The sequence below is a fragment of the Dasypus novemcinctus genome, chromosome 12 (genome assembly GCF_030445035.2).
Source record: "Dasypus novemcinctus isolate mDasNov1 chromosome 12, mDasNov1.1.hap2, whole genome shotgun sequence".
Classification (NCBI taxonomy): Eukaryota; Metazoa; Chordata; class Mammalia; order Cingulata; family Dasypodidae; genus Dasypus; species Dasypus novemcinctus.
Window position 1 is genome coordinate 92,771,528 of NC_080684.1, and position 27,159 is coordinate 92,798,686.

General features: G+C 48.4%; 2 protein-coding genes and 1 long non-coding RNA gene across 5 annotated transcripts in view; 2 read left to right on the top strand and 1 right to left on the bottom strand.

The window, feature by feature from the left end:
* The window catches only part of SYN3 (synapsin III), a 540,064-nt gene that overhangs the window by 265,015 nt on the left and 247,890 nt on the right, over positions 1 to 27,159 (bottom strand). The window lies entirely within an intron of this gene.
* Positions 5,693 to 9,497, top strand: LOC111761222 (uncharacterized). Its single transcript, XR_009188346.1, has 3 exons — positions 5,693 to 5,816; positions 6,741 to 6,848; positions 9,219 to 9,497. It is a non-coding gene; the product is annotated as an uncharacterized lncRNA (long non-coding RNA).
* The window catches only part of TIMP3 (TIMP metallopeptidase inhibitor 3), a 54,745-nt gene continuing 45,417 nt past the window's right edge, over positions 17,832 to 27,159 (top strand). Inside the window, exon 1 of the mRNA XM_004480814.5 lies at positions 17,832 to 18,356. Coding sequence (XP_004480871.1) covers positions 18,236 to 18,356 — 121 coding nt within the window. The 5' untranslated portion in view covers positions 17,832 to 18,235. The remainder of the gene's footprint in view (positions 18,357 to 27,159) is intronic.

Genomic DNA, 27,159 nt, shown 5'->3' on the forward strand with positions numbered 1-27,159 from the left:
GACACAAGACGCAGCAAATGGACACCAAGAACAGACAACCAGGGGAGGGGGGGAAATTAAATAAATAAATAAATCTTTAAAAAAAAAAAATCTGGCCTGGAGGTTGCCAGTTACAACATTTTTTTTTAACTCTCTGATTTAAAGAGAGTTTAAGGATGTCCCACCACCATTCTTTACTAAACAGGAATTCCTTCCCCACCATCTTTGAAATCCAGCTGGGCTGCCTCCACTCTGCCATGAAACAGAGGTCAAACTTCAGGACTCACAGCTCTCCTTGCTCTTCATCCTGCTAAACCCCACATCTCTCACCTTGTAGCTTGGTCCTAGTGTCTTCTTAGGGAAACCAAGGAAGTTAAACTCAGGTTTTCCACTAGACAGCTCTTGCGTAGTGGTTAGGTATGAACTCTGGGGCCACACTCTCTGGATTCAATAGTTGGGTTGTCTCAGTAGTTGGGTTGTCTTAGGCAAGTTGCCTGCTCTATCTGTGCCTCATCTTTAAAATGAGGATCAGGATGCTAATATATGAAAGGCTCTTACTTAGGGCAACGTAAGTGTTTGTTATTAATATTTTCCCCTTCCCCAGATTAAACTCTTCAATAGTTTTCCACTGTTCCCCATGCTGCATGATTTCTAGGGCTTCCACCATTCTATTCTGATTGGGGGTAAGTCTATGTGGCCCCCCTGTACCTCGGCTCCAGGAGTCACACCCCTGTACCATCCCCTTCCCTTGGGTGAGGAGGGCAGGTAGCTTCTGACTTGCCTTTGGACAATAGAAGACAGCAAAGGTGACAGACATGATTATATGGATGTGCTCAAGTACTTGAAAGAGTAGGGCTCATCTTCAGAGGAGATTCTCCCTTGCTGGTTTTAAAGAAGCAAGTTGCCATACAGTGAGCTGCCTTTGGAAAGGGCCACATGGCAAGGTGCTGTGGGTGGCCTCCAGCCCCCAGTCAGCAAAAAATCGGGAGCCTCACCCCACAAGGAACTAAATATTGCCAATGAGCATGTGAGCAAGGAAGCAGATCCTTCCCCAGGCGAGGCCCAGAGGAGCCAGCAGGCCCAGTGGACATTTCAACTGCAGCCTTGCAGAGGACCCAGCTAAGCCAGGCTCAGACTCCTGACCTGCAGAAGCTGTGAGATAATGAATGTGTGTCATTTAAAGCTCCAGGTTTGTGGTAATGCAGCAAGAGATGAATAATTAAGTACAATGGTAAACTCTTCCACCACCCAAATTTGGAAACTGTCTAATATGTAAGTGACTTGCTTAAAAAGAGACCATGTGCAATGCTGATGTGCTCAAGGAGTGCCCTCTGCGTAGGGGAGCCCAGGCGCAAGGAGTGCGCCCCGTAAGGAGAGCTGCCCAGCACGAAAGAAAGTCCAGCCTGCCCAGGAGTGGCGCCGCCCACATGGAGAGCTGATGCAACAAGATGACGCAACAAAAAGAAACAGATTCCCGCGCTGCTGACAAGAATAGAAGCGGACACAGAAGAACATATAATGAATGGACACAGAGAGCAGACACCTGGGGTGGGGTGGGGGGGTGGAGAGAAAGAAATAAAAAAATAAATCTTTATTAAAAAAAACAAAAAAAACGAGAGTCTTAGAATAGAATGGAATATCAGGCAGGCATTATTTGTACACTGCCTGACGTGTGGCTATAAGTGAATGTCACTGCTTTCCTACCGGACATGCAAGAGCAGGGCTTGAGTCCCTACTAGACACTGAGTACTGGGCTGGCCGATAGGAGGCAGAGAAGTTGATTTCTCACCTTCATGCCCCCTTCTGCGGCAGACATTTCCTGGCTCAGGGTGGAATCCCCCGGTGTAGGTGGTTTCTGCAGCTCATGCATTTTTCTCCCTAATTCCCTTCTCCCTTTGTGTGACTTTCCTCCATCAAAGAAGAGGCAGGGGAAGAAAAAACAAAACAGGCAGACGCCTGTGGTTAGTCATAGCTGGAGGGTCCTGTCCTTATAGCTGTGTTAGAGGGGGTTGTACTGAGACTCCACAGCTCCTAAGTAGCATGGCCTTCTGACACCCAGGACAATGTGCTTTGCTCAAATTAAAACCCACCATTCTCATCCCTGTGAGCATGAAGAGGTTGTCACTGTAGTTCCAGGTGGAGTTCTGGGGCAATGTCCCATCAGAGGGTCCCTCCTTATCTTCTTTTTGTTCTGGGTAAATGACTTGCTTTTCTGAACTTCAGTCTCCTCTTCTATAAAATGAGACTAAGAATACCTGCTGCACAGGAAGTCTGTGAAGGCTGACGGGATATGTGTAAAGGGCATTGCTCTGAGAAGTGGCAGAAAATGGTTGCTCTTGTGATCACGTTCTTAGGTGAGGATTTACCATTCTCACCATCCCACAATGCACTCCATCTTTTGCAAGGTATTAATTGAGCAACTAAGAAGAGCCTGACATGTTTCCAGCGTACATTTTCCTTGATTGAAAGGATCTAGCAAAACTCTTACCTCCTCTGACAAGTCTTCTCTGATTACACTAGCTAAAGGAGCTCCCTATATGCCCCCTCCCTCCCACTCGGTTTTATCTTCTTCATTGCACGTATGGTCCTGTAAAGTGGTCCATCCATCTGTTGCCATATCTATGGCCTTTCTTCACCATGAGAATACAAGCTCTCTGAGGACGGGGACTGCATCTGTCTTACTTATGCCTATATCTCAGTACCCAGAACAGGTACTGAGGTGATCAAAAAATGAGGTTGACATATGGGAGGTCCGCGGTTCAAACCCCGGGCCTCCTCGACCCGTGTGGAGCTGGCCATGCGCAGTGCTGATGCGCGCAAGGAGTGCTGCGCCACGCAAGGGTGTCCCCCAAGGAGTGTGCCCGTGAGGAAAGCCGCCCAGCGTGAAAAGAAAGAGCAGCCTGCCCAGGAATGGCGCCGCCCACACTTCCCGTGCCGCTGACGACAACAGAAGCGGACAAAGAAACAAGACGCAGCAAACAGACACCAAAGAACAGACAACCGGGGGAGAGGGGGAAATTAAATAAATAAATCTTTAAAAAAAAAAAAATGAGGTTGAAAGAATTGAAGGAACTTATCTTACTTTTTCCTGTGAGATTTTCTAAGAAAATCCCAGGAATTCCACCACTTCGAAGAGGGGGTAAAAAACTTTATTAGTAAAACACACTCCCATTTATTGTTCAACTTCCATGTCCCAAGCCAGTGCTGAGCTGCTTAAATGAAGGATCTCATTTAGTTCCCACATCAGCTTTCTGAGCTTGGTACTATTAGTGGTTCCACTTTACTGATGAGGATATTGAGGGCCAGAGAAAGAAAACCTTTTGCCTAGCAGCACACAGTTAGGAAGAGTTAGAGCTGGGATTTGGAATACAGGCTTGTCTGACTCCAGGGTCTGAGCTATTTAACACTGCAAAAATAGATGCGGGTCTGGGTTTTAGGAAATACACAATGAAATAGTTAGAGGATCATCAGGTCTACAACTTACTTTTGGGCAGTTGAGAGAGAGAGGAAGAGGGAGAGAGAGAACAGAAGGAGAAGGAGGGGGAAAGAAAGGAAGAAGTAAGGAAATGATAACATGATAACATTTGAGGAATCTGTGGTAATTCTTCGAACTGTTCTTGTAACTTTTCTGTAAGTCTGAATGATAGTGCGCCCCATAAGGAGAGCCGCCCAGCGCAAAAGAAAGTGCAGCCTGCCCAGGAATGGCGCTGCACACACGGAGAACTGACACAACAAGATGACACCACAAAAAGAGACACAGATTCCTGTGCCGCTGACAACAACAGAAGCAGACAAAGAACACGCAGCAAATAGACACAGAGAACAGACAACCGGGGGGGGGGGGGGGGGTTGGTGGTGGTGGGGGAGAGAAATAAATAAATAAACCTTTAAAAAAAAAGCTAATGGTGGGAAGAAGATTCAATATGTGCCCTGGCTGAGGAAAGGGATGGATCCTGCCTGGCTAAAATGAAAGGGAAGGAGGTTGACACTGGGGGTGGATTCTGAGGGCCAGAAGAGCAGGCTTTTCAGGCAGGTTTTATCAGGGAGGCAGTGGGTGCCCAGGGATTGGAGCAGTGACGACACTCATCATTTAACTAAGGCTGCCCATCCTTGAGTACCTTGAGCTTTTTAAAGTCAGCTTCTAAATCCAGCCTTCTTACTCTGCCCACAGGCAGGGACACAGACACGTGGTCAGGGAGAGTGTTTCCCCTGCCCCCCCCACTGTGTGGTTTCTACTCCAGTGCTCTATGCAACATGCCAGCCTCTCCATCCAGGACAGGAAAGGGGCTTTGGGGTACTGGGGTTTTGAGCACTGTTGGGTAACTGCCCCTGGGGAAGTGGAGGAAAACACCATCTGCATACTCCAAAGAACACCCAGAGAGACATCTGTGCAAGGTCACACAGATGGCAGAGCTTGGACTAGAATGCCAGTGTCATGGGTTCCCATCAAGAGCTTGTACCCACCTTTCTCTGTACCTCGGTCATACACTACTAACAGGCTCATAGTTAGCCTTGAGTCCTTGCTCCTTCTCTTGAAATACAGTCATCATCTTTCCACTGTTATCCACAGCAGCTGTCCTGGGGGGGTGCTTGTGCAAAGCCATCCCAAAACGGGAGCTTTGGAGTCAGACCTTGGTGGAGTCACTTTCTATGGTCTGACCTTGGACAAGTGACTTAACCTCCCAGAGCTTCAGTTTTCTCATCAGAAAAATGAGAACAAAGATGTCTATTTTGTTGTGAAGATTCATCACTCCAAAAAATCTCTGTGGAGCACTTATCTAGGTGCTGGGGATGTAACCGTGAATGAGTGTCCAGCTTATGGAGCTTCCATTGGAAAAGACAACTCATAAACATAGAGACAAATAAATACACAGGAGGTTTTCAGACAGTGATAAGTACTAAAAAGAAAATAAACCTGAACAAAGGGCAACGGGAGGCATGAGTGACTGCGGATGGTTGTGTGACCTCAGCCAGGGCAGACCTCTCTGAGAAGGGGGACATCTGAGCTGGAAGTTGTATAATGAGAAGGCGCTGGCAGTGGCAATATGGCGGGGAACGCAGAAGCAAGAGTCAGGGAGGGCAGTCCTTGAGATGAGACGGAGCTTGACTTGATCAAAGGACGGGAAGGAGGCCAGTGTGGTGGGAACAGGATGAGCTTGGTGGGGGGGGGGAATGGGGGGACAAGGGCAGCGAGGCCAGAGCAGGCAGGGCCTTGAAGGGTGAAGAGTTTGGAATTTATCCTAAGCATCCCGGGATCCAACAGAGAGTTTTGAGCTGGAAAATGGTATGATCTTGAAATCATACAATATATGCACAAAGTGTTTAATTCAGGACCCGGCACATGGTAGAAACTTAATAAAAGGGAGCTTTGCTATTGTTTATCATTCCTAGGCATCTGCACTAATCATTACAGACTTTCAGAAGGTGGTGGCCAAGTGTATCTTTATTCTAAAGGTGCTGCTCCTGGACGCACCTGACCAGGGTAGGGGGAGCGGAGTAAGAGCCACACTTGACTCCTCTGTCTTCCGCCCTCCTCCCCGCCACCCCAAGCCAGATGCCAGCTGCCTCTGTCGGGCCAAGGGCAGCCGGGTAAGATGGCTTGGCCCCCCTCCGGTTGGCCCCAACTCTAGACCTCCGAGCCGCCTTCATGTTGCCGTAAAAATGCGAAGCATTCCAGCCATTTTAATTACTGAGCGTTGCATAAGCCAGCGAGCAGTTCATACAAAGGAACAACAGACAAAAAATGATTTTTCAACATGCTTTCAGCCTCTCCCGTCCTTTCCTCTTGAAACCAGCCTCCAATCACTGGCTCCCCAGGCCAGGAAAAAGCACTCCAGGTATGTGAAATCTCTTTTATAGTTTGTGGATGTGATACCGAGGACTTTTTTCTCGAAATACTTGAGGCGGAAAGCAGTTCCGGCTACCTTGGAGCAGTTTGGAAAGTTACTGGTCCTATTCCTACTTGACCTGCTAGGAATATCTTAGGGGCTCCCTATGTTATGCACCAAGAATTTTGTTATAAAACAGAGTCCAGCGTGCAGGGGGCCTGCTGGGCACCGAGTCAGGTTGCTTTTTGTTCCCGAAATTCCAAAATGATCTCGCTTTAAGGTGCCCCAAGGCAAGACCCCCTAAACCCAATATTCCAGCAATGCTTTGGGGGTGGAGAAGAATCACTAAAATTTGGAATGTGATTGGGGAGACCTCCAAGTTTCCTAACTCTGAACTTTCTTAGCAGGGGATATAATGTAACTAGTTGTGGAGGACCTACTGTGTGTCAGGCATTGTGGTAAATACCAGGAAGAGAAGACTCAACTCGCTTTTGTTAATTAGCTGGCTTTCTAAAGAGGGAAAGTGACCATCCCAGTACAGTGTGAAGAAGGTCAAGTAAAAGATCATCTCTGATGGGGCCACCCAGACTGGGGGCAGATGTGTCTCCACGGCAATATTGACAGTGGCTGTTCTCTCCTGACTCGCTACCTTGTACTCTGCCACAATCCTTTCCACGTGTCATCTCATTTATTGCTCACAACTCTTTTAGATAAGCTCTGCTATTATCCTTATTTTATGGATGAGGAAGTTGTTAAGTTATTTTTCTAAGATCCCAGAATCAGGACATGGCAGAGCTGGGATTAGAACCAAGATGGTCTGGCTCATTGTTATGTTGATAAACATTTAACAACTGGCTTTCCAGAACAAAAGCCCTGAGTTGCAGCATTTGCCAGTGTCTGTGGTGTAAACACTGTCACAATGGTTAATTTTAGGCTACCAATGTGGTGTCATTGCAAGTTGGGAAGAACGCATGGGGCACACCATTTTATAGCCGTTCTGCCACACAGGTGCCACAGATGGAAATGACCTCAAGGCCATAGGTAAGCATATAATGTGGGCAAATAATTAAGAAGTGATGAGTTTTAAGTAGTCATGGCCCTTGTATTTAATATCACTTATTTAATGGAAAGCTTATGTCATCAAAATTTTAATAATGGCCGAGTTTAACAATGGACTCACAAAATTCTGGAAGACTGAAGAGTCAGCTGTCATGAGTGGGTACACACATCCCTGGGGGCTCCAGAGCCATAGTCTCCAGTCCTACAGACAAGTAAGCAGTGGTCCGGTGAAAGGAGGAAAGCACTTCAGGCCAGGGGAATGGTATGGCCAAGGCTAAGACATGAATAGGGGAAAAAAGAAAACTGTCTAGAAAATGTTTTCAACTGAGTGCAGAGAGGTGGTGAGGAGCACAGGGTTGGATGCTGAACTTTGAATTCTGGCTCTTACTAGCTGTGTGACTTTGGCTAAGTTTCTCTACATCTCTGTGCCTCAGCTCCCTTTTCTGTAAAACGGGCATGATAACAACAGCCCCTACACCATAGTATGTGCAAATTAAATTTGTCATTTAAGTATCAATACCCTGCAAAGTACTTAGAACAGGACCAGCACCTAATTAATGCTTGGCAGTGTTAAGTATTTAAATTTGTTCCTTGCAACTACCTCTGTGAATTAGATGCTTGTTCTTTATTTTATAGCAAATAAACATGAGCTCAGAGAGTAACTTAGTAGATGGAGAAGATGAGGCTTGAACCAAGTGTTCTGATTCTAACTTACATGCTCATCCAAAGGGCTGGAAGTTACATTGAGCCAACTGAGCATTGTACTCCAGGAGGGCTTGTTGATGAATTTGATGCCCTACTAAGTGTTTCCTCTACTAGGGGACAGATCTGAGTCATGTTATCACACATTTTGATCAGTGGGAACAGCATTCTAGAAAGCAAGACCCACTCCGTGGCAGAAGTTAGACCTCTGGCCCTGTAGCCCTTGCTCTTCTCTGCATGTTCACCTTCTCCATGATGAACGTGGAGTGGAAGGAGGAAGAGCACCAGCTAGCTAACCCCAATGCCTCCAGGCCCAGGATGGCAGCATTCTGGGCCATGCAATCTTAAGCAATAGATTTAATCTCTCTGGTCCTCAATTTCCAAGAGGGATCTGAACAAGAGAGATGGTTATGGTCATCCCAGCTACTTCACAGGATTCGTAGGAATTAATGTATGCAAAGCACTTAGAAGAATGCTTGGTGCCCAGCAGGTACTCGACAGGAATGAGCTATTGCTATCAAATTTTCATTTTCTCTTCTCTTTCTTCCCCTCCCTTTCTTGGGTATTACATGGTCAAAGGAGTTATGGAAATATTCTTTATAAACATAGATCATTAGGCTGGAGGCTATTTGAGGGCAGGGGCTGGTCTCATTAATCTTAACCCCTAGGGCCACACCTTGTCACTTATAGGTTTTCAGTGAGAATTTACTAATGGGCCAGGCCCTGTGCCAAGTGCCTTACTCATTATACCTTATTTGATTATCATGAAAATCCTATGAGGTATGAATTCTCACTTCCATTTTGCCTTGAGGCATCTGAGAGATTGAAGGAACTTATTCAAGGTCACAGTGAAAAAGTGTCTGAAGAAGGATTTAAGCCAGGAGTTCTTAACCTTTTTTTTTTGTCCACGGACCCCTTTGCCAGGCAGGTGAAATGAGAATGAATGTAATTTATTTATTGCATACACTCATAAGTCAAGGAAATGCTAGGTTTCAGTTAGCGGTCAGAGAAAATAAAGATGATCAGTTGATTTTTTTCATTTCAAGCTCGTGGACCACCCTGGTTAAAAACCCCTGATTTAAACCTAGGTTTTTTTGATATTACAGGCCTTGATCCTAACCCCTACATCAGGCTACCTTCTGGAATATTCATCTGGGAAGGGTTTTGAGAGATCATTAAATCCAACCTGCTGGTTTTATAGTTGAAGAAAGGAGGGTTCATTGATTTACTACTCAAGGTCACACAGCTATAGAGTGTAGCAGAAGTGGGACAAAAATCTGGTATATTGCCTCAATTTCAAACTTGAAATTTCAGAAGGAAATAAAGCCATATTCAAGAGCTATTAAAATGTACTGATCAGTATTCCATCAGCTTGCCTCTGGGTTCTGGGCCCTTTCTTTATCATACAGATGTAATTTTTCTGTGGCATCCATCCAAATTCTGAGTAAGAAAGAGAGAGCACACCCACGTCCTCAGAAATTGCCCACTGTGTAATCTCTCCAGCCTTCTCTCTACTGTAAAGTATGCAAAAGAAGAGCTGCATCTCATCTGCATCTCATAAAGCTTCCTCCCTGACCCCTGTGTGTGCAGGGTGGGGTGGGATGAGGTTGGAGGTGTCACTGTGTTTCTCTTTGCTTGGTTACATCATAGGACCACAAGAGCCTGAAGCACTCAGTGAGAAGGCAAAAGACAAAGAGGAAAACTAAGACTACAAGTGGCCTGTGGAGCACCTATGTAATTAGTATCTTTGCAGGTTTCAGAAAGAGATCTGAATCACTGCTCTGCCACTTCCTCCCTTGGAAGAACCTGGACATGCAATTGAACTTATTTTGAGCCTCAGTTTTCTTGACCAAAAAATGGATATAAAATATTACCTATTATTTCTGGTCGTGAGAACCAGAGGAAATACTGTATTGAAAGTGCCTTGTATGTGGTGGCCAATCAACTAAAACTAATTCCTTTCTCTTTTTCTTACTAGAAATCATTTTTCAGCTTCTCATTCCAAGGTTGATGAATGCTACAGGACAGGGTAATAATTATTTCCTGAATACCTCTAATGGGACCAGGGGCGAATTAGAGAAGCGGACTGATGACTAGATACTAAGACTTGATTCCTTGTCTTGCTTTTGCCGATAATCCTCCGTAGCCACATGAAAGTCCACTTTTCTGGGCTTCTTTCTGTGCCTGTAAAATGAGGGGCTTGGACTTGGTGACCCACAGTTCTATCCTCCTCCTTTCTGTCTTACCACAATATGGATTCCTGAGCATCTGGTCTCTCCCAGGATGAGTGACCCAGCTCTGTGATCTCAAGAACTCATCGATCCTCTCCCTGTTCTCACCACCAGCCATTGTTTTATTGTCTTACTTTCCCCCTAGGCTGGGGAGTCCTGGGGCAGGTCTTTGCCTTGTACACTGTCATATCCCCAGCACCTAGCATGTAGTAGGCATTCATTCAGTGTTTGGTGAAAATTTAAAGGAAGAAGGAAAGAAAGGTGGGAACCCTGCCACATTCCTCCAAGATTTGATAATCACACCATGACAGACAAGCTGAGAGGCAAATGGAGAAGATCAGTGGAACAGCAAACCCATAACTTGGAAGTAAAGCTGCCTGTCTTCTAAGCATGGATGCCATATAATTAACACACTGTGCATGTGCTTAGCTATCTGTGGTAGGAAACCAAAACCAGTAAGGGTAGAGTTGAAGCTCTGACAACACCAGAACACAAGGCTGTTGACCTGGGGGGGGGGGTGTAATTGTTGGATGGTGACTGTAATCTAAAAAGTAGAATGTAGTACACATGCAATGCATTATTCCCAGTGCAAAAAGTCTAGGAGAAAGGGGTGGTGGTGGTAGTGGTGGTGGTGTGACCAGTCTGGAGTTGAAGACTGGGAAGACCAAAGAGCCCAAAGTTGGTAGTGTGTGTCCGGCACTGTCCAGGGATAGGGGACTCTTGCTGGTCGGTTATGCATTGCCTTTCGCTGGGCAACACCTTTGTTTCAGCAAGAAGGAGAATTGCAGTGTCTCCACTGAAAGCCACGTCTTATAATGTCCTCATACTTCACACCTTCTGATGAGAAATTGGCTTTGTGTGAAGCTCTCAGTGTTTATCAGGAGAAAAACTATGGGGTTGGGGGGTCGCACTGACAGGCATGCTCTAGCCTAGTGACAAGGATCTCATGAGAAAGAAAGCCAGTGGGATTGCGTTGGTTTGCTGGTCTATAAATCTAGGACCAATCAACTCCGGAAGCCTGATCTGTTGACTTTCTGCACCCAAGAAGCTGGACTCCAGAACCTCTGCTGCACTTGGTGAACTTGTGAAGGTGATATTCTGACTCTCCCTTTTTTCTGGTATTCTTTGGGTGAGTTTATTGCTTTCAGCATTTGGTAAGTGTTACTGTGTGCAGACAGATGCTGTGTTAGATATCAGAGAAGCTCCAGGAATTTCTTGCTGTTTAGAGGAGTGTCAGACATATCAACCACCAGGGACCACGGAGTGTGAGGGGAACCAGGATGGAAGCCTGGGGGATCCGGTGCAGGCAGGGGGCAGAGGGGACAAGGAAGGAAAGGCATAGGGGGTGGCCAACTTTGCCATGGCAGAAGGAAGGTCAGGAAAACATTCCCGAGGTGGTGACTCGAGCTGAAAGTTTCCTGGCCGATGAGGTGGAGGCAGGCAGGGAATGTGTTGGTGGAGGATGGATTCCCTGCAAAGGAGGGTCCAGCATGAGTAAGGCTCTGGGGCAGGAAACCGATTATGACGTTTTCAGGACTTGGAGTTGTCCTAAATGATATTGCAGGGACAGGTGCTGGACATTATATATCCTGCCATAATCCACTGAATGTACTGGAGGAGAGTGTAAACTACAGCATAAACTATAATCCTTGTGGTGCAGCATGCTCCAAAACATAATCACCAAGTGCAGTGAATGTGCCACAATGATGAAAGAGTTTGTTGATGTGGGAGGAGTGGGGGTGTGTGGGTGGGATATGTGGGAACCTCTTATATTTTTTAATGTAACATTTTTTTGTGATCTATGTACCTTATAAAAAAGACAATTTAATAAAATAAATAAATAAAGGGTTATAGAGAGTCGGGAGATGCGAATAAGGGTGACCTTTGTTTGGAGAGATAAGCAAGGACAGGGCCTGCCTATCCCAACGTAGGGGCAGTAATCACATTGTGTTCCATATAACGGGGCCCCCTGCAGTTGTGGAGTGTAGGGGCCCTAAGAAGGGCAGGGCACACAGGGCTTTGTATCTCTTTGTTTGAAGTTTAGAACTGTTCAGAAAGCCATGGAGAATGGGTAAATCATTTTAAGCAAGGGATAGCATGACTTCAGATTTACATTGAACAATTCACATGAGCAGTGGTACAAAAGCTGAACTTGATAGAGAAAGATTCTGGACAGGGCGCCTATTTATTCATGGGACTTTTGTGATTGTCCATTTCTAATCCAGGGCAGAAATGGTGGGGAGAACAAGAAAGGGATAGTCAGAAGAGACGTTGTGGCATGAGGGCTGAGAGGACTTGGTGGACGATGTCACTCATGGGGATGGCAAATCCTGGAGGGGAAGAGACCGTGAGTTTTGGATACCTGGAGCCTGAGGTAGCTATGGGATCTCCAGGTAAGGCTGTCCATGATAGAGGTCTGGAGCTCAGAGGGACACTGGTGCTTGCAATACCCTTTCTAAGACAAATGGCATGTGGTAGGCATGAAGCCACAGGTGTGGGTGAGACTAGCCAGGGACAGTGGACAGGATAGTAGGGAAGGGAAGGAAGCCAAGGACAGAAAATTGGGCAGCACTTAGAGTTTAGTGTCAGGAAGAGCCTGCCGAGAAGCCTGAGAAGGTACAGAGTTAGAGAGGTAGAAGGGGAAGACTCAGAGAAAATAGAGTATCAGCAGCCACATTTAAAGGAGGATGTGATCGATAGTGTCAAACGCATTTTGGTCTTCCCCACAGTACAGGACCAGTCAGGTTTGATTCCAGCAGGTTCTGCTGAGGAGAGCGCAGATGCCTTGGCAGAAGCAAGATCTTCAGTCCATTCGGACAGGAGACCAGCTGCCCATCCATCCTGTTCCTTCCCAAACCATGAGAGCACCTAGTTCTCTCATCCTCTACGTGAAGCTGAGCACCCAGCCTTCAAAGAAACAACAAAAAAGTGACTCATTTTTAAAGGAAAACCATATCAACTCCACGGGCCTCAGGAAGACATTAAAATGGGATTGAGGAGAAGTCCTCCCTCCACTTCTTATTACCCTTCACAGAAATAATTGACTGTCTGAGCCTGTGGTCATTAAAGGAAAGAAAACGCTGGGCTTAAACTCTGCTTCCCATCTCCCGCCACCCCAGAAAGCACAAGGCACAAAACGTTTCTACTGCGCACATGTTCCCTGGCTTAATAGTACTGGGAGTAGTTCTCTATGGAAAGAAACACAAAAAGCCCAAGATTCACGTGAATGTAGCCACAGACTCTTGCTGCAGGATCTTCAGTTCCCTGGCAAAGCTGAGAGAGAGCTGGGGCAAGAGACACCCTGCAATTTTATTGCTATGAAATTGGCTCCAGATGGATGCCAGGAAAGGTGTTTACTTCCTGCCGGTGCCAGACACGGAGAGAACCTGAAGGTACCTACCATCTCAGGTTCGTAATTACCTGGTGCTGGGCAGCAACCCCACTGAGGGTCTGGCCAGGGCACGTGGTGATGGGTGGCCCAGGGCTGTCTGTTGCTTGGAAAAGGCTATTTTGACTATAATGACTTTCAGATGGACTATGGATTTGGGGGGAGGCACGGTGGCTAGGGTCTGCTGGGGAAGGGGCAGAAAAGAGCTGTTTCCTTATGAGGCAACAGAAACGATACATGTCTTGTCAGCACCTTCTCCGGGCTTAATTTCCGGAAGCCAGCTCTGCCCTTTAAGAGTGGGACCACGGCATCCTCTGCATTGTGTTCCCAGAATGCCCCCGAGGCCCCCAAACCAATGATTCACAAGTCAGGACCTTCCAGAGAGCGTCTCCCCTTGGGCTGATATGTGTCCAGCTTGGGGCGGAGGAGCTAAGCAGCCACTGACTCAGAATGGAATGTTGACTGAGAGCTTTATGGCCCCTGAGACTGGAGGGATTAGCTTCACCAACTCGGAGCCACCCGAACTCCACCGGCCAGAGGGGCAGATTGCCCCTCCTGACTCTCAGAGAGACCAGCGAGGACTGCAGGCTCAGAGAACGGGTGTTCCCTGGCTTATAGCGCCCCCTGGCACTGGCCGGTGGGATCGGGCTTGGGGAGTGCCCAGGAACTCCCACCTCACTGTTGAATACTGGGAAGGAGTCCCTGCAGTTCAACTCAACCCATTCAAGCAAGGCCTATTACAGAGCTCTTTGCTATCCACACTCGATCCCCTGTCCCCGAGGAGTTTACCTTCCACTTACAGTCGGCTAAGTGTTGGGAATGAAGGCAGGCCAGGGGGCTGTGAGCGTACCCAGGAGGGGGCTTAATTCAGACTGGGATCCCTCCCAGTCTGGGATCGTACCCAGAGGAGGCTTCCTGGAGAAGGTGACATCTAAACAGAGATCCGAAGGACTTGTAGGAGTTCACTGAATTTTGGAAATATGCTATGGGCCCCAAAAAAGACATGCTCCCTGACCTCAAAATAAAAAAAAAAAAAGTAATTCTACCCAGACTGTACCAGAAACAAGACCCTCACACTCCATGCCTCCGCCACCACAAACTTCTCTGAAGTTCTTTGTTTTCAGTGCCCAGTTTTCGAGGAGAGAGCAGAATAGGAAATCAATAAGCGCTGATCAAGAGATTGATGGGTGCTGTTTAGGCTTGGCACACTTGATTTGTCTTAAACCTGTTGAATGGGGAAGATCTGTCATCTCTTCAGTAACACCCACCTCGTCCTTGAGAGTCTCCCATAGAAACTCAGATTTTTGAGCCGAGAGGGATCTTGGAGACCACTGAGGTATATCTTTCATCTTATAAACATGGAAATTGAGGCCTAGACAGGTGAAGTGGCTAGTCCAAGACAAGGGCATGCCTATATATATATATATATTTTCACCCCAGGCTCTTTTGTCCTCAAGAAAGAAAGTTTTCATGTGTTCGTTGCAGAGATATGTTCAGGATGTTTTCCAAAGGTGTTAGACAATAATTCAGACAGGGAAAAATAAACAAGAGGAACCTCTGAAGAGTACAGATCTCTCTTTGCTCTGAAGGGCACAAAAGAGATGATCATAATGGAGAACTCTTTGGTCAGTGCAGGTGACATGCTCCCTGTACTGTTACCAGACAAGAGACTCTGATATGGACTGTTCTGCAGATCTGGAAACGCCAGATTCCAGGAGCAGCAAGTGGATGGGGTTTCTGTGGCCAGCAAGCACTGCATTTGCAAGCTGCAGCTGTGAGGACTGAGGCCCAGGAGGGTGTTGGAAAGAGCCACAGGTAAGGAATCAGGTGGTTGCACCACAAGCCAGGCTCTGCTACTAGCCCCTGAAGCATGGGGGCAAATCTAAACCCTATTTGCCCCACTTATAAAATGGGGCCCTTTTTGTTCTCAATATCTATGACAGGACTTCTTATGGATCCCAGCACCCTATAATTTGATATGAAGGGGGTGGACATGGACTCACCTTTCCAGGAAAGTTTCAGAAAAGGGACTACCAGGTCAACCTGGTAGATGTTGAGACCTCTTGAGATCTTCTTAGGTTTATAAATCTATCATTGTTCTTAGCTGTCAAGAGAAACCAGGAGAGCCGGTATCTTCATTCTTACCATTAGCTCCAGGTCCTCTCAATTGAGCTCATAAAGTGGTCTTGAAAAAGCAGTTCTTACATACTATTAGGCCCCTGACATCTTGATGGATGGCTTTGAGGTTTGCTTGCCGGGGGGACCAGCACTGGATGGTGGCTTCCCCTCTACAAGGATTCACAGAGCTCACTCTGCCTCTTCCGCCAGGTGACAGCTCAGCTGACCTCACATGGGTGGGAGGAGGAGGTGGGAGGTCTCCCAGTTTAGACATTAGGGAAACATCCAACTGAAAAACTCTCAGTGTTCGTTGACCTCTGCATGGATCAGCTTAGGATAGGGTGTGAGATGAAATAAACCAAAAGGCAATTTCATTACCTTTCAGCTGGAAAACAAATCAGATTACTCTTGTGCTTACATAATTAAGTAGCTGCAGTAATCAGATGCTTTCTACGAGGAATCGAGGAACTGGCTCCTTGAAGTTCAGCAAAAGTTATCTGTCTGATATTCATCTTCTAGACAAGGACTCCCCTTGGAGAAAATATTGGCATTTTGGATAAAACTAGAGTTTGAAAAGAAAGCAGAGAAGAGATGGCCTCCATCACATCTTATTCAAAGTGGATTTGGCCTGGAAAAAAAATCTTATAAAGCCTTCCACATGACTGGGACTGTGCAGGGATAATCTCACAAATTCCACCTTGCATGCCCTCCTTCAACCCGGATCTACCACATAGCCTCTGGAGTGCCCCTTCCTCAGGACTTGAGGGGCTGCTGGTCACACTCACGTGCAGGTCTCCTGCAAACCTCTCTCATACTCTGAGAGCTAAAGAAAAAAAAGTGTGGCCAATTATCCCAGGTCTCAAAGTGTTTCTGGTGTGACTGGGGAAATAACACCACCACATTCCATGAAGCAGTGAGCAAAGGAATTGACTAAATGTTCAGATAGGGGAATGATCTCTACCGAGTAAGCTGCAATTATAGGTGAGGCGGGAAGGGTCTTAAAAGTTGGTAGAAGGACAGGACAGAAAAATGTGGAAACTGAGGTCCCTTCTCTATGGTTAAAATGTTTAAGAGGAGAAAAGGAGTTTACAAATGTTCTTGGAAATCCATCTGGATCCAACTTTTCTGCTTCTGCCGTCCCATTCTCACTTTTCTGGGAAAGAGGCTAAACTTGCATTTCTGACCAGTATTCCGAGGCCTTATTTTGTTCCAAATTTTAGCATTTCTGTAGCCCAAAGTAAACAAGTTTCCTTCTAAACAGCGATGAGGTGGAAGAGACAAGAAAGATGCAAGGGTAGGAAGTTAGAAGACCCCAGCTGCAAATGTTAGAGTTTACTGTGCTTTTAGAGTCCAGGGAAATAAATGTCTCTTAAGAGAGCAGAAATGAGTGAGTAGGGTTCCGAGCTGGTCACCAAGTCATCTCACCTTTCTGCACCATTTGCACATTTGTGGCTTTCCTTTCCAGAAAGATTATTGTGAGAGATAATGAGATGAGATATGGAACTCTGCTTGTAAAAATGTAAAATCACAATGTTACTTAACAATAGGAATAGTAATAGCATTAGTTACTACTAATCATTCACTATAACTAGTAGGCTAGGATCTTGGACAGTTCTCCAGGATCTGGTGCCACCCCAGAATTAGGTCAGTTCACCCCCAAATTCCTTGCTAAAGGATGGATACCTGCCTGCCTTGGGGGCTACCACTGCCTCCTGCTCTTTCTACTTTCTGTTCTTCACGTAGGCTCAGGACCTTTGCACTTGCTGTTCTCCTTGCCTGGTGCTTTCTCCTACTAGACTGCCACATGGTGATCCTTCTCCTGGTTCCCACCCAGCTAGGAAGTCACCTCCTCAGGCCTTTTCTCCATCCCATAGAAAGCAGCACCCTCCCCAGCCATTTGCAGCCCATTACTGTGCTTTCTCTTTTTTCTCAGAGAATTTTTCACCATAGAAAAATTCATGGATTTACTGATGTATTGCCTGCAAGGGCCATGGGAACAAGACTTTGTCTTGCTCACCCGGCATCCAGAACAGTGTTTGTTGAATGAATTCTCAATCCCGTTTGTTCTGGAGAAAACATCCCTCTATTATGGCCAGCTCCTAAGGGCAGATGACTTCTTCCTGCGCAGGAAAGTCAGAGAGAGGGGATGCCATCTGACTGGACCTTTCCCCTCTGTCTCTGCTCTCCCCAGAAAAGGTGGAGGGGTGGCAAGTTCTCCTAGGCTTCCCGCCTGGTGCAGCCAAAGTCGCCGGCACCAGGGCGCCTCTGAACTGCCCTGAGAGTTGTGCTGGGCTGAGAGGTAGGTGGGAGCTGATTCTTGCCCGAGCCAGAGGCGCCCAGGGTGGGCGTGGGGCGAGGGTGCAGGAGACACGGGGCACAGCAGGCGCCACTCGGGGGCCAAGCGGCGAACGTGGGTCCGGGCGCGCCCCAGCCCACCCACTCGCGTGCCCACAGCCGCATTATTCCCTAAAAGGATCGGAACGGTCCCGGGCGGCCCCGCCCCGCCGCCCCGCGCCCCCGGCCCCGCCCCCCCCGGAGGGCCGATGAGGTAATGCGGCTCTGCCATTGGTCGGAGGGGGCGGGCCGCGAGCGCCCGAAGGGGGGGGGGTGCCCCGGGGACCCGCGCTATATCTCCCCGCAGCCCCGGCGCGGGGCAGAGCGGGCAGCGCGCAGCAGGCGAGCGCTCGGGTGGCATCTCCTCCTCCCGCTCCGGCTCCCGCTCCTTCTGCCCGCGGACTCGGTCGCCAGCCCCGAGGCAGCCTCATCGCGCCGCATCCCGTCCCGCCTGGGCGCTCTGAGGGCGGCGCGCCGGAGGCCAGAGTTGCCCCGCACCGGCGGGAAGGAGAGCTCCGGCTGCAGCGGCCCCGCCGGCGGCGCGCACCGCAACTTTTGAGAGGCGAGCAGCAGCCCCCGCAGCAGCGGCCGCAGCAATGACGCCCTGGCTCGGGCTCGTCGTGCTCCTGGGCAGCTGGAGCCTGGGGCACTGGGGCGCCGAGGCGTGCACATGCTCGCCCAGCCACCCTCAGGACGCCTTCTGCAACTCTGACATCGGTAAGCCCCAGTCCCCACCCGAGCCCCCCCCCACGCTCCCCCTGGAGCGCTACAGCCCCGGCCTGTGTGCTGCACGGGGTGGCACGGCCGAGCCCCCGCCGAGAGGCGCAGGTGGGCTTGGGGGCTTGGGGGCTTGGGGGCGGGGTGGCGAGCCTCAGTTTCCTTGGGTGGGTTCCCTGGCAGAGCCGGGCGGGGCGATGTCGTGCAGAGAAAACCCAAACTGGCTAAGTGGACCCTCAGCGCCTTCACTCTCCTTTTGGAGCATGTGGTCCCTACCTGTCCTTTTGACATTAGAAAAATCCCCCTCTGCACTATCATGGGAGAAAGCGCTGGGGGAGAAGGGCGGGGAGAAGTTTCCTAAAACTGGGAATGCTAAGTAAAGGGCTAGGATGTTGGTTAATTAAAAAAAAAAAAAAAAAAAAAGTTGCCAGCCATGTGCACTGAGAGTTGGAGGAGAAACTTGGAGTATTCTGGAGTTTGCATCCTCTCCTGCACCCGCCAAGTTCAGTCTTTCCACTGAGACCCAAGCGGCAAGTGCTAAGGGAGCTCCTCAGGCGAGAACGGAGAACCGCTGCAGGCTGCCAAGTTTGGGTGGATTTAAGGAGGGAAATGAGAAGCACAGCGTGGGGTGGGTTCTGCCCCCTGAGGAACTATTTGAGAGCCGTGGATAGCAAGCTGGAGGTGGGGTATGTGTGAGGGGTCACTCATCACATGGCTGTGAAAATTCACAGGAATGCTATTTTTTTTCTTTAAATGTGTGTGGGGCGGGGGAGAATGAGCAGTGGAAAATAAGATTTGTCACCCAGAGAACGAAAAGGCCAAGGGTCACATCACCGTGACAATTCCAAACTAGAATGTGTCTTGGTTACTGAGACCCAGGAAAGATGTAGAACGAGTTTTTCACGGAGGGCCTTGGGAGTGTCCTGGGAAAGTTGTTTGGGAGTGCTTTGGACATTTGTGTTTGGATGTCCAGAGGTGGAGCAGCAGCTGTAAAACATCTCTCCCCTCCTTTCCAGCTCATAAAGCATGCACGTCCAGTGTGTGTGTGTGTGTGTGTGTGTGAGAGAGTATGCGCCCGCACGCCTGGGGTGGGACGCCGTCTCGCCGTCCTCCCTCTGTGTCGTTCAGAGGTGAAGAAAGGAGTGTGTGTGTTTTAAGTACAGTCATAGAGGGGAAAGGAAATTTTCCACTGGGTCCTGGGTGAGGACTCCACAAGTGTGCGGGTGAGGAGTGGGAGGAGCAGGGGCCTGGCAGCCGTTCCCGGGTGGCTGGGGAGGCGGCTGAGTGTGGGAGGGGTGCTGCTGGGGGGCGGGGGGTCAGGCCGAGCCCAGGAGGAGCCAGAGAGGTGGCCGCGGTGACCAGAAGGTCAGCCCTGGGCGTTGGTGTGACCTGGGGTTGCCCTTGTTGGAGGCTTCCTGGGGGCTGCCCGGCGCCCCCTGCCCCCTCCCTGGGGAGCCCGCTGGCCCCTGGGTTTGCGGAGTGCTTGGCAGGACTCCTTTGGGCTGGTTTTCTCTCTTCCCTTCTGAGCGCCCCACCCAAATACAACTTGGCCATGCCCGCCTCCCCTCGGTTGGGGTCAGTCCCACCTGACTGGTGTCTGGAGCTGCTGCCACTGCTGTGGTCTGCTGGGGTGAGTGAGGACCTCACCAGCCAACAGGAGGAATCAACTTGCTGCCTGAGATCACGTGGATTTTTGTAGGGCGTGGACAGGGGTCCTCTTCCTTCCCCTTTGCCCTCTGCTTTTTTGGCTTCCACCATGGAAGTTTACCAGGGGAAAGGCGCAAGAGGAGCAAGTAAACCCCGCTTCAGCCAACCTTGACTCAGGTCTGTCTCCAATAATGTTTCCTGCCGTGAGTATGGGCTGATACAGAAAGTTGCGGATACTTTCTCTGGATTTATTCAGAAATGGTTCCTTTCCCCCTTTAATAAAGATCCTAGAGAAAAGCTAAGCTACCAGAGAGTATCTAATGACCAGAACGTTGTGGTAGCAAAAATCAAAAAGAAGCAAAATCTTCCATGTGCTGGCATGGATCCAAAATCGCTGCCTGGGCTTGGTGCAGTGTACTAGAGGCGGGGATGAGCTAATGCTTTCACAAACGGGAGGTGTGGAGGTCGCATGCCCTGCTCGTTGACCTCCCCGGGCCTTCAGCAGCACCCTGATGGCGACCAGCAGGGGGCTCTTATTTTCCTTGTTCAGAGCCTTTCTGGTTTCCAGGCTGACCTGAAGCTTTGCTTTTTCCCTGAAGGAATAGTGTAGAAGCTCCCATTCCGCCTGGCCCCTCATAACCCCACCAATCAACCCTCTATGACAGTCTGTTAAAAATGCTCAAGCCAGCCCACCAGCTTCTGCTTCTAGAACTCTCCACGGTCGGGCGCCATGGTGCCCTGAAGGGCACAGCATGCCCTGCGCAGCCCTTTCTGGGGGATCCCCCGTGCCCCTCCCCCCACTCTCCTCATCCACAGGTGTCTCTTTTTGCCTTTCTCCCCCAAAGCTCTGGGGACTGGTGCAACCTTCTGGGTGAGGAGGAGTTAAAAGGTGTTTCTATGGCAACTTCAGCCTTGCACCCCAGCAAAGTGTTTAGGAGAAGAATAAACTACATGCCGGCTTATAAAACACACTGTGGGGAAAAGAAAAGGACTTGGCAGCAGCCAGGATGTGTGTGCAGCCCCCCCTTCCCACCAGCCACCTCCCCTGAACCTCCTGACAAAACCTCGACTCTGGATGAGGAGAGGAGGGGGCTGGGAATGAAGGCGGCAGCCTTGGCCAGGCAGACCCTGTTCTCGCAGCTCTGTCCAGCTCAGGAAGGGGTGGGCAGCGCCAAGAGCATTCTGAAAATCAGTGTGTGTGCGTGAGTGTGCAAGCAGGTGCGAGTGTGTGAGTGCGCGCATGTGTGCGTGAGTGTGAATGTGCATGTGAATATGCATGTGAGTGTGTGTGTGGTTTTTGTGGAGGGAAGGCAAGAGAGAGAGAGAGAGAATTTTGCCCCGGAGTGCCAAGCCCTTCTTCCCAGCCCCCTTTCCATGGAGGAAGGGAGTTGTGGGGTGGAGCCCCGTGAGCTTCTGGGAGTGGAGCTCAGCTTGGAGCCGGCTGCCAGCCTTGGAGGATGGTCCTGGATATCTCTGAATTGTTTAGTTTGGGGCCAGTGCCAATGGATTCTTTCAGTATCAGATCTGAGGCTGTGGTTTTAGCAGAGAAGCCATTTTCCCTCTTTTTCTTTCACATACAGTTACACCCCAGCAATGGGCTGTGCGACTGAAGGGAAAGGGATAGGGTCCGACTTCAGAGAGGAGGCAGCCACTGAGGAAGGGACCCAGGCTCCTGACATCTTGGGGACCGTGGAAAGAGGAGAGGTGCTATCGTCATCGAAAGGAGGCCTGGAGGAGGGCAGGGCCGTCTCTCAGGTCCCCACTGGGGGCAGGCATTTCCCTGATACTGTGTCTCTTATCCACCCAGTAGCCTTCAGAGAACTGCCCCATTTTTCAGATGGAAAACACTGAGGCTGAGAGAGGGTGAGCTGGCACGATGTCACCGGCTACTATGTGGCAGGGCTAAGGTTCATTCTTAGGTGAGCTGTCCTTCAAAAAAAGTTCCATTTTTGTTGACTCATGATCTCCTAAGGTAGGTGACCCCTCGTAGGACTGAGATGGAGTGGATGGCTAGCAGTTAAAGAATCTCTACTTCTTGACTTGGGAAGCTCTCCTGTAAAATCTGAAGAGGGCCAAAACGGCCAGGGGTTTGAATGAAATGTCATCTTAAGGGATGGAGCATTCTTTTCTTTAAGGGGATGATAGAGAAAAACAATTTCTCTTGTTTTCTGCGCGATTGAAACTGGAAGAGACCCTCAAAAACTATCAAGCCAAAGTGGAAAAAAAAAAAGTCAGCTATCTCACAGAGGCCCAGGGAGAAGTAAAAGTAGTAGAGACAGAAAATTGGGGGGCTTCTATACTTTTCTTCTTAGAGGTGGGTTGAGTTAGGGGTCCCAGAAGCCTCCCAGCCTAGGTTCTCTTGCATCTCTGGATGGTTAGTGTGGTGGGGAGAAAGCCAGAGAGGAAGCCAGGAGACTGAGTCCCGGGCAGGTAAGGTACGACGCTGACAGCTTTGCATCGACGCTGACAGCTTTGCATCGACGCTGACAGTTTTGCATCACGCTGACAGCTTTGCATCACGCTGACAGCTTTGCATCGCTTTCACAATCCTGGGATTGATAAGGCTCAAAAAGTGGGCACAGAAGTGGCTGGGGTGGGGAGATTTTTGTTTGTTTTGCAGGAACAGCAGGAACCATTCAGCTTTACTGCTGAATGGTGCATTCCGGCAGGTTCATTAATTAAAAACAAAAACAAGAACACAATTGTCCATTGCATTTGGCTTTAGCCATCCCAGCCAGGATGGACAAGGAGTCCCCTTCTTCGAGCCTTTGTTACGTCAGCTCTTGGGTGGCCTCAAAAGGGAGTGTGGGGTGGTAGAGAAGCTGTGGGGCAGGCCAGTCTGGGCTCCAGATCTTCCCTCTGAGGCTATATGTGTTTAACACATTACCTTACTTTAGTTTTCTCGTTTATAAAAGGGGAATAGTACTTTATACCACCTTGACCCTTTCATTTTTACCCACATTTTACAAAGTTGCTATGTTACATGAATATATTTTTATACCTGTATATATCTATGTCTATCCTTCTTTATGTTTGTGTCTGGTCTATTCTCTATCTACTACCTCTTTATCCTTATGTCCTTGGGATACTTCTAAAGGGGGAGACAATTTATAATTTTTATAGCCTTTATCAGGCTTAGTTTTTTTTCTTTTTCTTTTTTCCCTACTTCTTCACCTCTCTGACAGGGAGCAAACTTGGGGCTACTTAGACTGAGCTCATGGGAGTATTTTACAAGGAGAAAGGGGCTAAGTGCTAGGAAGACTTTGTCCCCTGACTTGCTGAAAGTTATGGAGTATTTCAGTTGAAGATTATGGAGATTGCTTTCATAGCAAGTAAGTGGGTTTTATCATACTGAGTTGATTTAAGCTTTCAGGTTCCACATGAACCCAGGTTCAAAAGCAGATGTGGCTGTATTTTGAGGACCCACCATGACGCGTGTGCAGGGTTTATTTGCTGACTCAAAGATGTCCCCTGGCTGATTGGCCCTGGCAGACTCGTGACAGTAACAAGGAGACTCATCTCTGTCTTCCAACTCCCTTGTCTTTGCACTTGGACGGCACTTGGATGGTAGTGGTGGGAAGTCCATTTGGCTGGAGATAGGCTGCCAAGAGGGAGGCAGGGTGGGTCTAGCCAAGAAGACTCTGGGGTCTTGCTATTATGGGAGCTAGAGGGGCAGATTTAAAAGAGTTTACTGTCCTGCTTAAAGCCCTTCTTAGTTTTTTAAGAATAGGTTTTCAGGACAAAGTATCTCATAATGGCTTTCACAAGGGCCAAATTTGGCCTATCTACCTCATCACCACCCTCTCTTCACTGGTTCTTCCTGCTCTGGTCATTTGGGTTTTCTCTCTGGGCCTTTGCCCAGACTGTCTCCTTGGTTTTCAACACCTCTCATGCACTTCTCATTTTCCAGGTCTCATTTGGTCCTATTTTCCTGCCTACTCCCTGACATTGGTCCAGAACTGTCATAAATTACCCGAATTTTAGACATGTTTAAATCTCCAGTAAAGGCCAAATTCTCTGAAACTGCATGGGAAGTTCCCAGAAGGGTCATTCCTGGGCTGAGAGAGACCTAGGGGCTATCTACCACCCAGAGGGGTGCATCTAAGCCCCCTGAGACGGGAGGCTCCTGCCCTGCTGCCTACATGACTTGGGAAGTCTAGTCAAGTCCAGGTCCATCTTGCAGAAGACAGGGCCAGGCAATGGACATGACACGCCACTGCCCTCCCAGAGACAAAAGCAGAGATCCTTAAATGGCATCCTAGCTGGGATCACCAAAACCAACCACTACCATTCATTGCCATGTATCTACTAGGCACCAGGCACCGTACCAACCGCCTTACTGGCATATTATCTTAGTCAAACCTCAGCAGCACGGTGAGGGGTGGAGATAACCTATCCCTCTGGCTGATAAGCAAGCTGAAGCCCACAGAGGTAAACTCACACGCTAAGAAATGGATGCCCTGGTGCTCCTACCTGCAGTATCTCTCCAAAGCCTGTGTTCCTAACTGGTCTCTAATATGAACTCAGAGTTTGGACTCTTTAACTTGGACAGACTCTACCCCTTTGCATCTTCTGCATGTTGGTCTTCTAATTCTTAACTGTTGGGCTTGTTTTGATTTTCGTCCATAGCCAGCCTCTCCAGTGCCGCCTCCCTAGCTGTCCCCAATTTTATGATGGCATAGTCATTTCCTGGATCCCAACAAAACTGAGCCTCACATCCCATTTCTGATTCCTAATCCAGTGTTTTTTCCACTGTATCACCAGTTCCCAGCCTTTTTAGCACCAACAAATATTTTAATTATTTTTCCCCCCAGTGGATTCCATGTTTGGGAAAATTGTTCATCAAAACTTAAGTGACAAGTGGTAATTATATTTCCATTAAAAAACAAACAAGTCAGAATATACCCAGAAACTGCAGATCTAGCAAGTCTTTACTCTGACATAATCAACTAAAACACAGCAGCCCAAAGCAAAGAAACTTTGGCATTTCTGAAGCCTCAGAAGCTTTCTCCTGGGTATTTGTATGATTGTATTGAATGGTCCTAGTTGGCTTTCAGAAATGCTGAAAACAGCTCACAGACTCCTTAGTAAATCATTGTACTTCACCCTTGTGAGAATGGTTCTTTAGTTTCATGCCATCCATCATTCCTCTGCGTAGGCAGATCCAACAACTTTACCGTCCTTGTCATCTCTCTAAGTTACCCTTTCCATCTATCTATGTTACCCAAAGTGCTGAGAAAGGGCTTGGCAGAGGTAGCAAGTAGCCAAGGTCCTAGTTGAGTTGCATGCCATTTCATAGGAGGTGACATGGGTCCAAGTATTTGTTTTCCAGTATTAATCTCTGACAGGCTGGAGCAGAAAAGCATTTATTCTTGCTAAAGGACCTTACTAAATAGCATTTGACAGGAGGCCATGAGGTGTCTACCCCAACTGTAGTGAAACTAAGTGGCCATTTTGCTCAGTTACTAAAAAATAAAGCGTGTCTGGAGAGGGCAAGGGAGCCCAGAGAACCTTTCCTGATCCATTTCCAAGCCATCTGGGAAGCTGCGACAGGTTGGTTGCCATAGAACAGACAGGCCATGCTGCCCAGCACCCACTTGTGATTTATGTTTGCTTAAACTTTATCACCTAATGGTGGCATTCACGGCTTGGAGTCTGGAGACTTTAAGTATTTCCAGGCCTGTGGCCACCTGGCTTTTTGTGGGGGTGGGGAAGGGAAGGAAAGCTGTAAGATTTGCTTCAGAAAGCCCAAGGTAAAGTTCAGCCGGTGGAAAAACAGAGCCCTCGGATGCCTGGAGATTGAGGAGGGGTAGAGAGGGGGACATCCTGAGCAGACCAACTCTCCGAGAGCCATTCCGGAACCAGAGACCTTAAATATTACACGGCAATTATCCCCTCCCCCTCCGCACAACTTTGATCCCTCTGGGAATGAGGGCAGCCGGCATCAGATAGCCAGGCTGCCTGCAGAGAGGGGCCCTTTCATTCAGAAGTCTCAGGCTCTGGCAATCCCCAGATTAGGGCGTGGGGAAGGTGAGCCCTCCAGCTGGGATGTGACTTCATGAAACGTGGCTTCGTGACTCGATGGACGTTGGATAAAGTGCTGCAGTTTATGTGTTAGGAAGGGTTTTTAATCTAGATATTATCATCACGACTAGACTTGTAGTATTTTAGGTTTGGAAAACTAGTACCTCTTGTGAGCTCACAAACTTAGGTGAGTTCTCTGGATTCAGTTTCCTCAGCTGTATAATGTGGGGATGGGGTATGAGGGACCAAAGTTCATTCCCCATTGGGTTGGTTTGGGGATTAAATGAAACAGTTCATACAAAATGTTTAGCACAGAGGCTGTCATGTGGTAAAAACTCAATAAATGTTAGCTTTTCAGTAGGAGGATTGTTATACTATGTGGCATAGCAAGTAGTATCATTTTATTTTAGGAGAGGAAAATGGGGTCCAAAGAGTAATATGATATTTTCCAGGGACACATACAGAGAGTTGAGCTTCAAAATCACAATGTTCTGATACCCAAGTCTGATGCTTTCCCTCTTCCTCTCCTTGCCAGGACAGAGAAACAAACAGCAACGTTCTCTATATTTTCACAGCGCTCTACATTTTAGAGTCTTCTTATCACTAGATCTCATTTAGGATCACAACATCCCAGTGAGAAAAGTAGGACAGCAGGGGCTCATCACCCCGGCTTAATGGACGTGGACATTGAGAACTAAGGGTTTGCATGGTCCTATGGTTTGGCAGTCTGGCTGCAGAGCTAACACATGGAATTGGGGTTTGAACCCACATGTTCTGAGGCTGATCCAATACTGTTTTGAAGGGTTAGGGCTCCTCTCCCTTCTTTTGGTGCATCAGCATGTTTGGCTATTAGGCAGAGGTTAGCTAAAGGGAGGGCCAGGGAAGTGGAGTGTAATGCTGAGCTTTGATGTCAAGTCTGTATGCCTTGTGTCCCCCACATAACCAGGTCGGGAGATTCAGGGCCATGGAGAGGAGAGAATGCTGGCCTCCAGCCAGGAGACCTGGGTTCTAGCTCTGGGTTCTGGTTCTTGCCACTTGACTCTTAAATGCTTCTCTGGATTTTGGTCTTTTTTTCCTCTATAAAATAGCAGGAATGGCTATAAGGAGTGTGTATATATTTTATCCACATAAA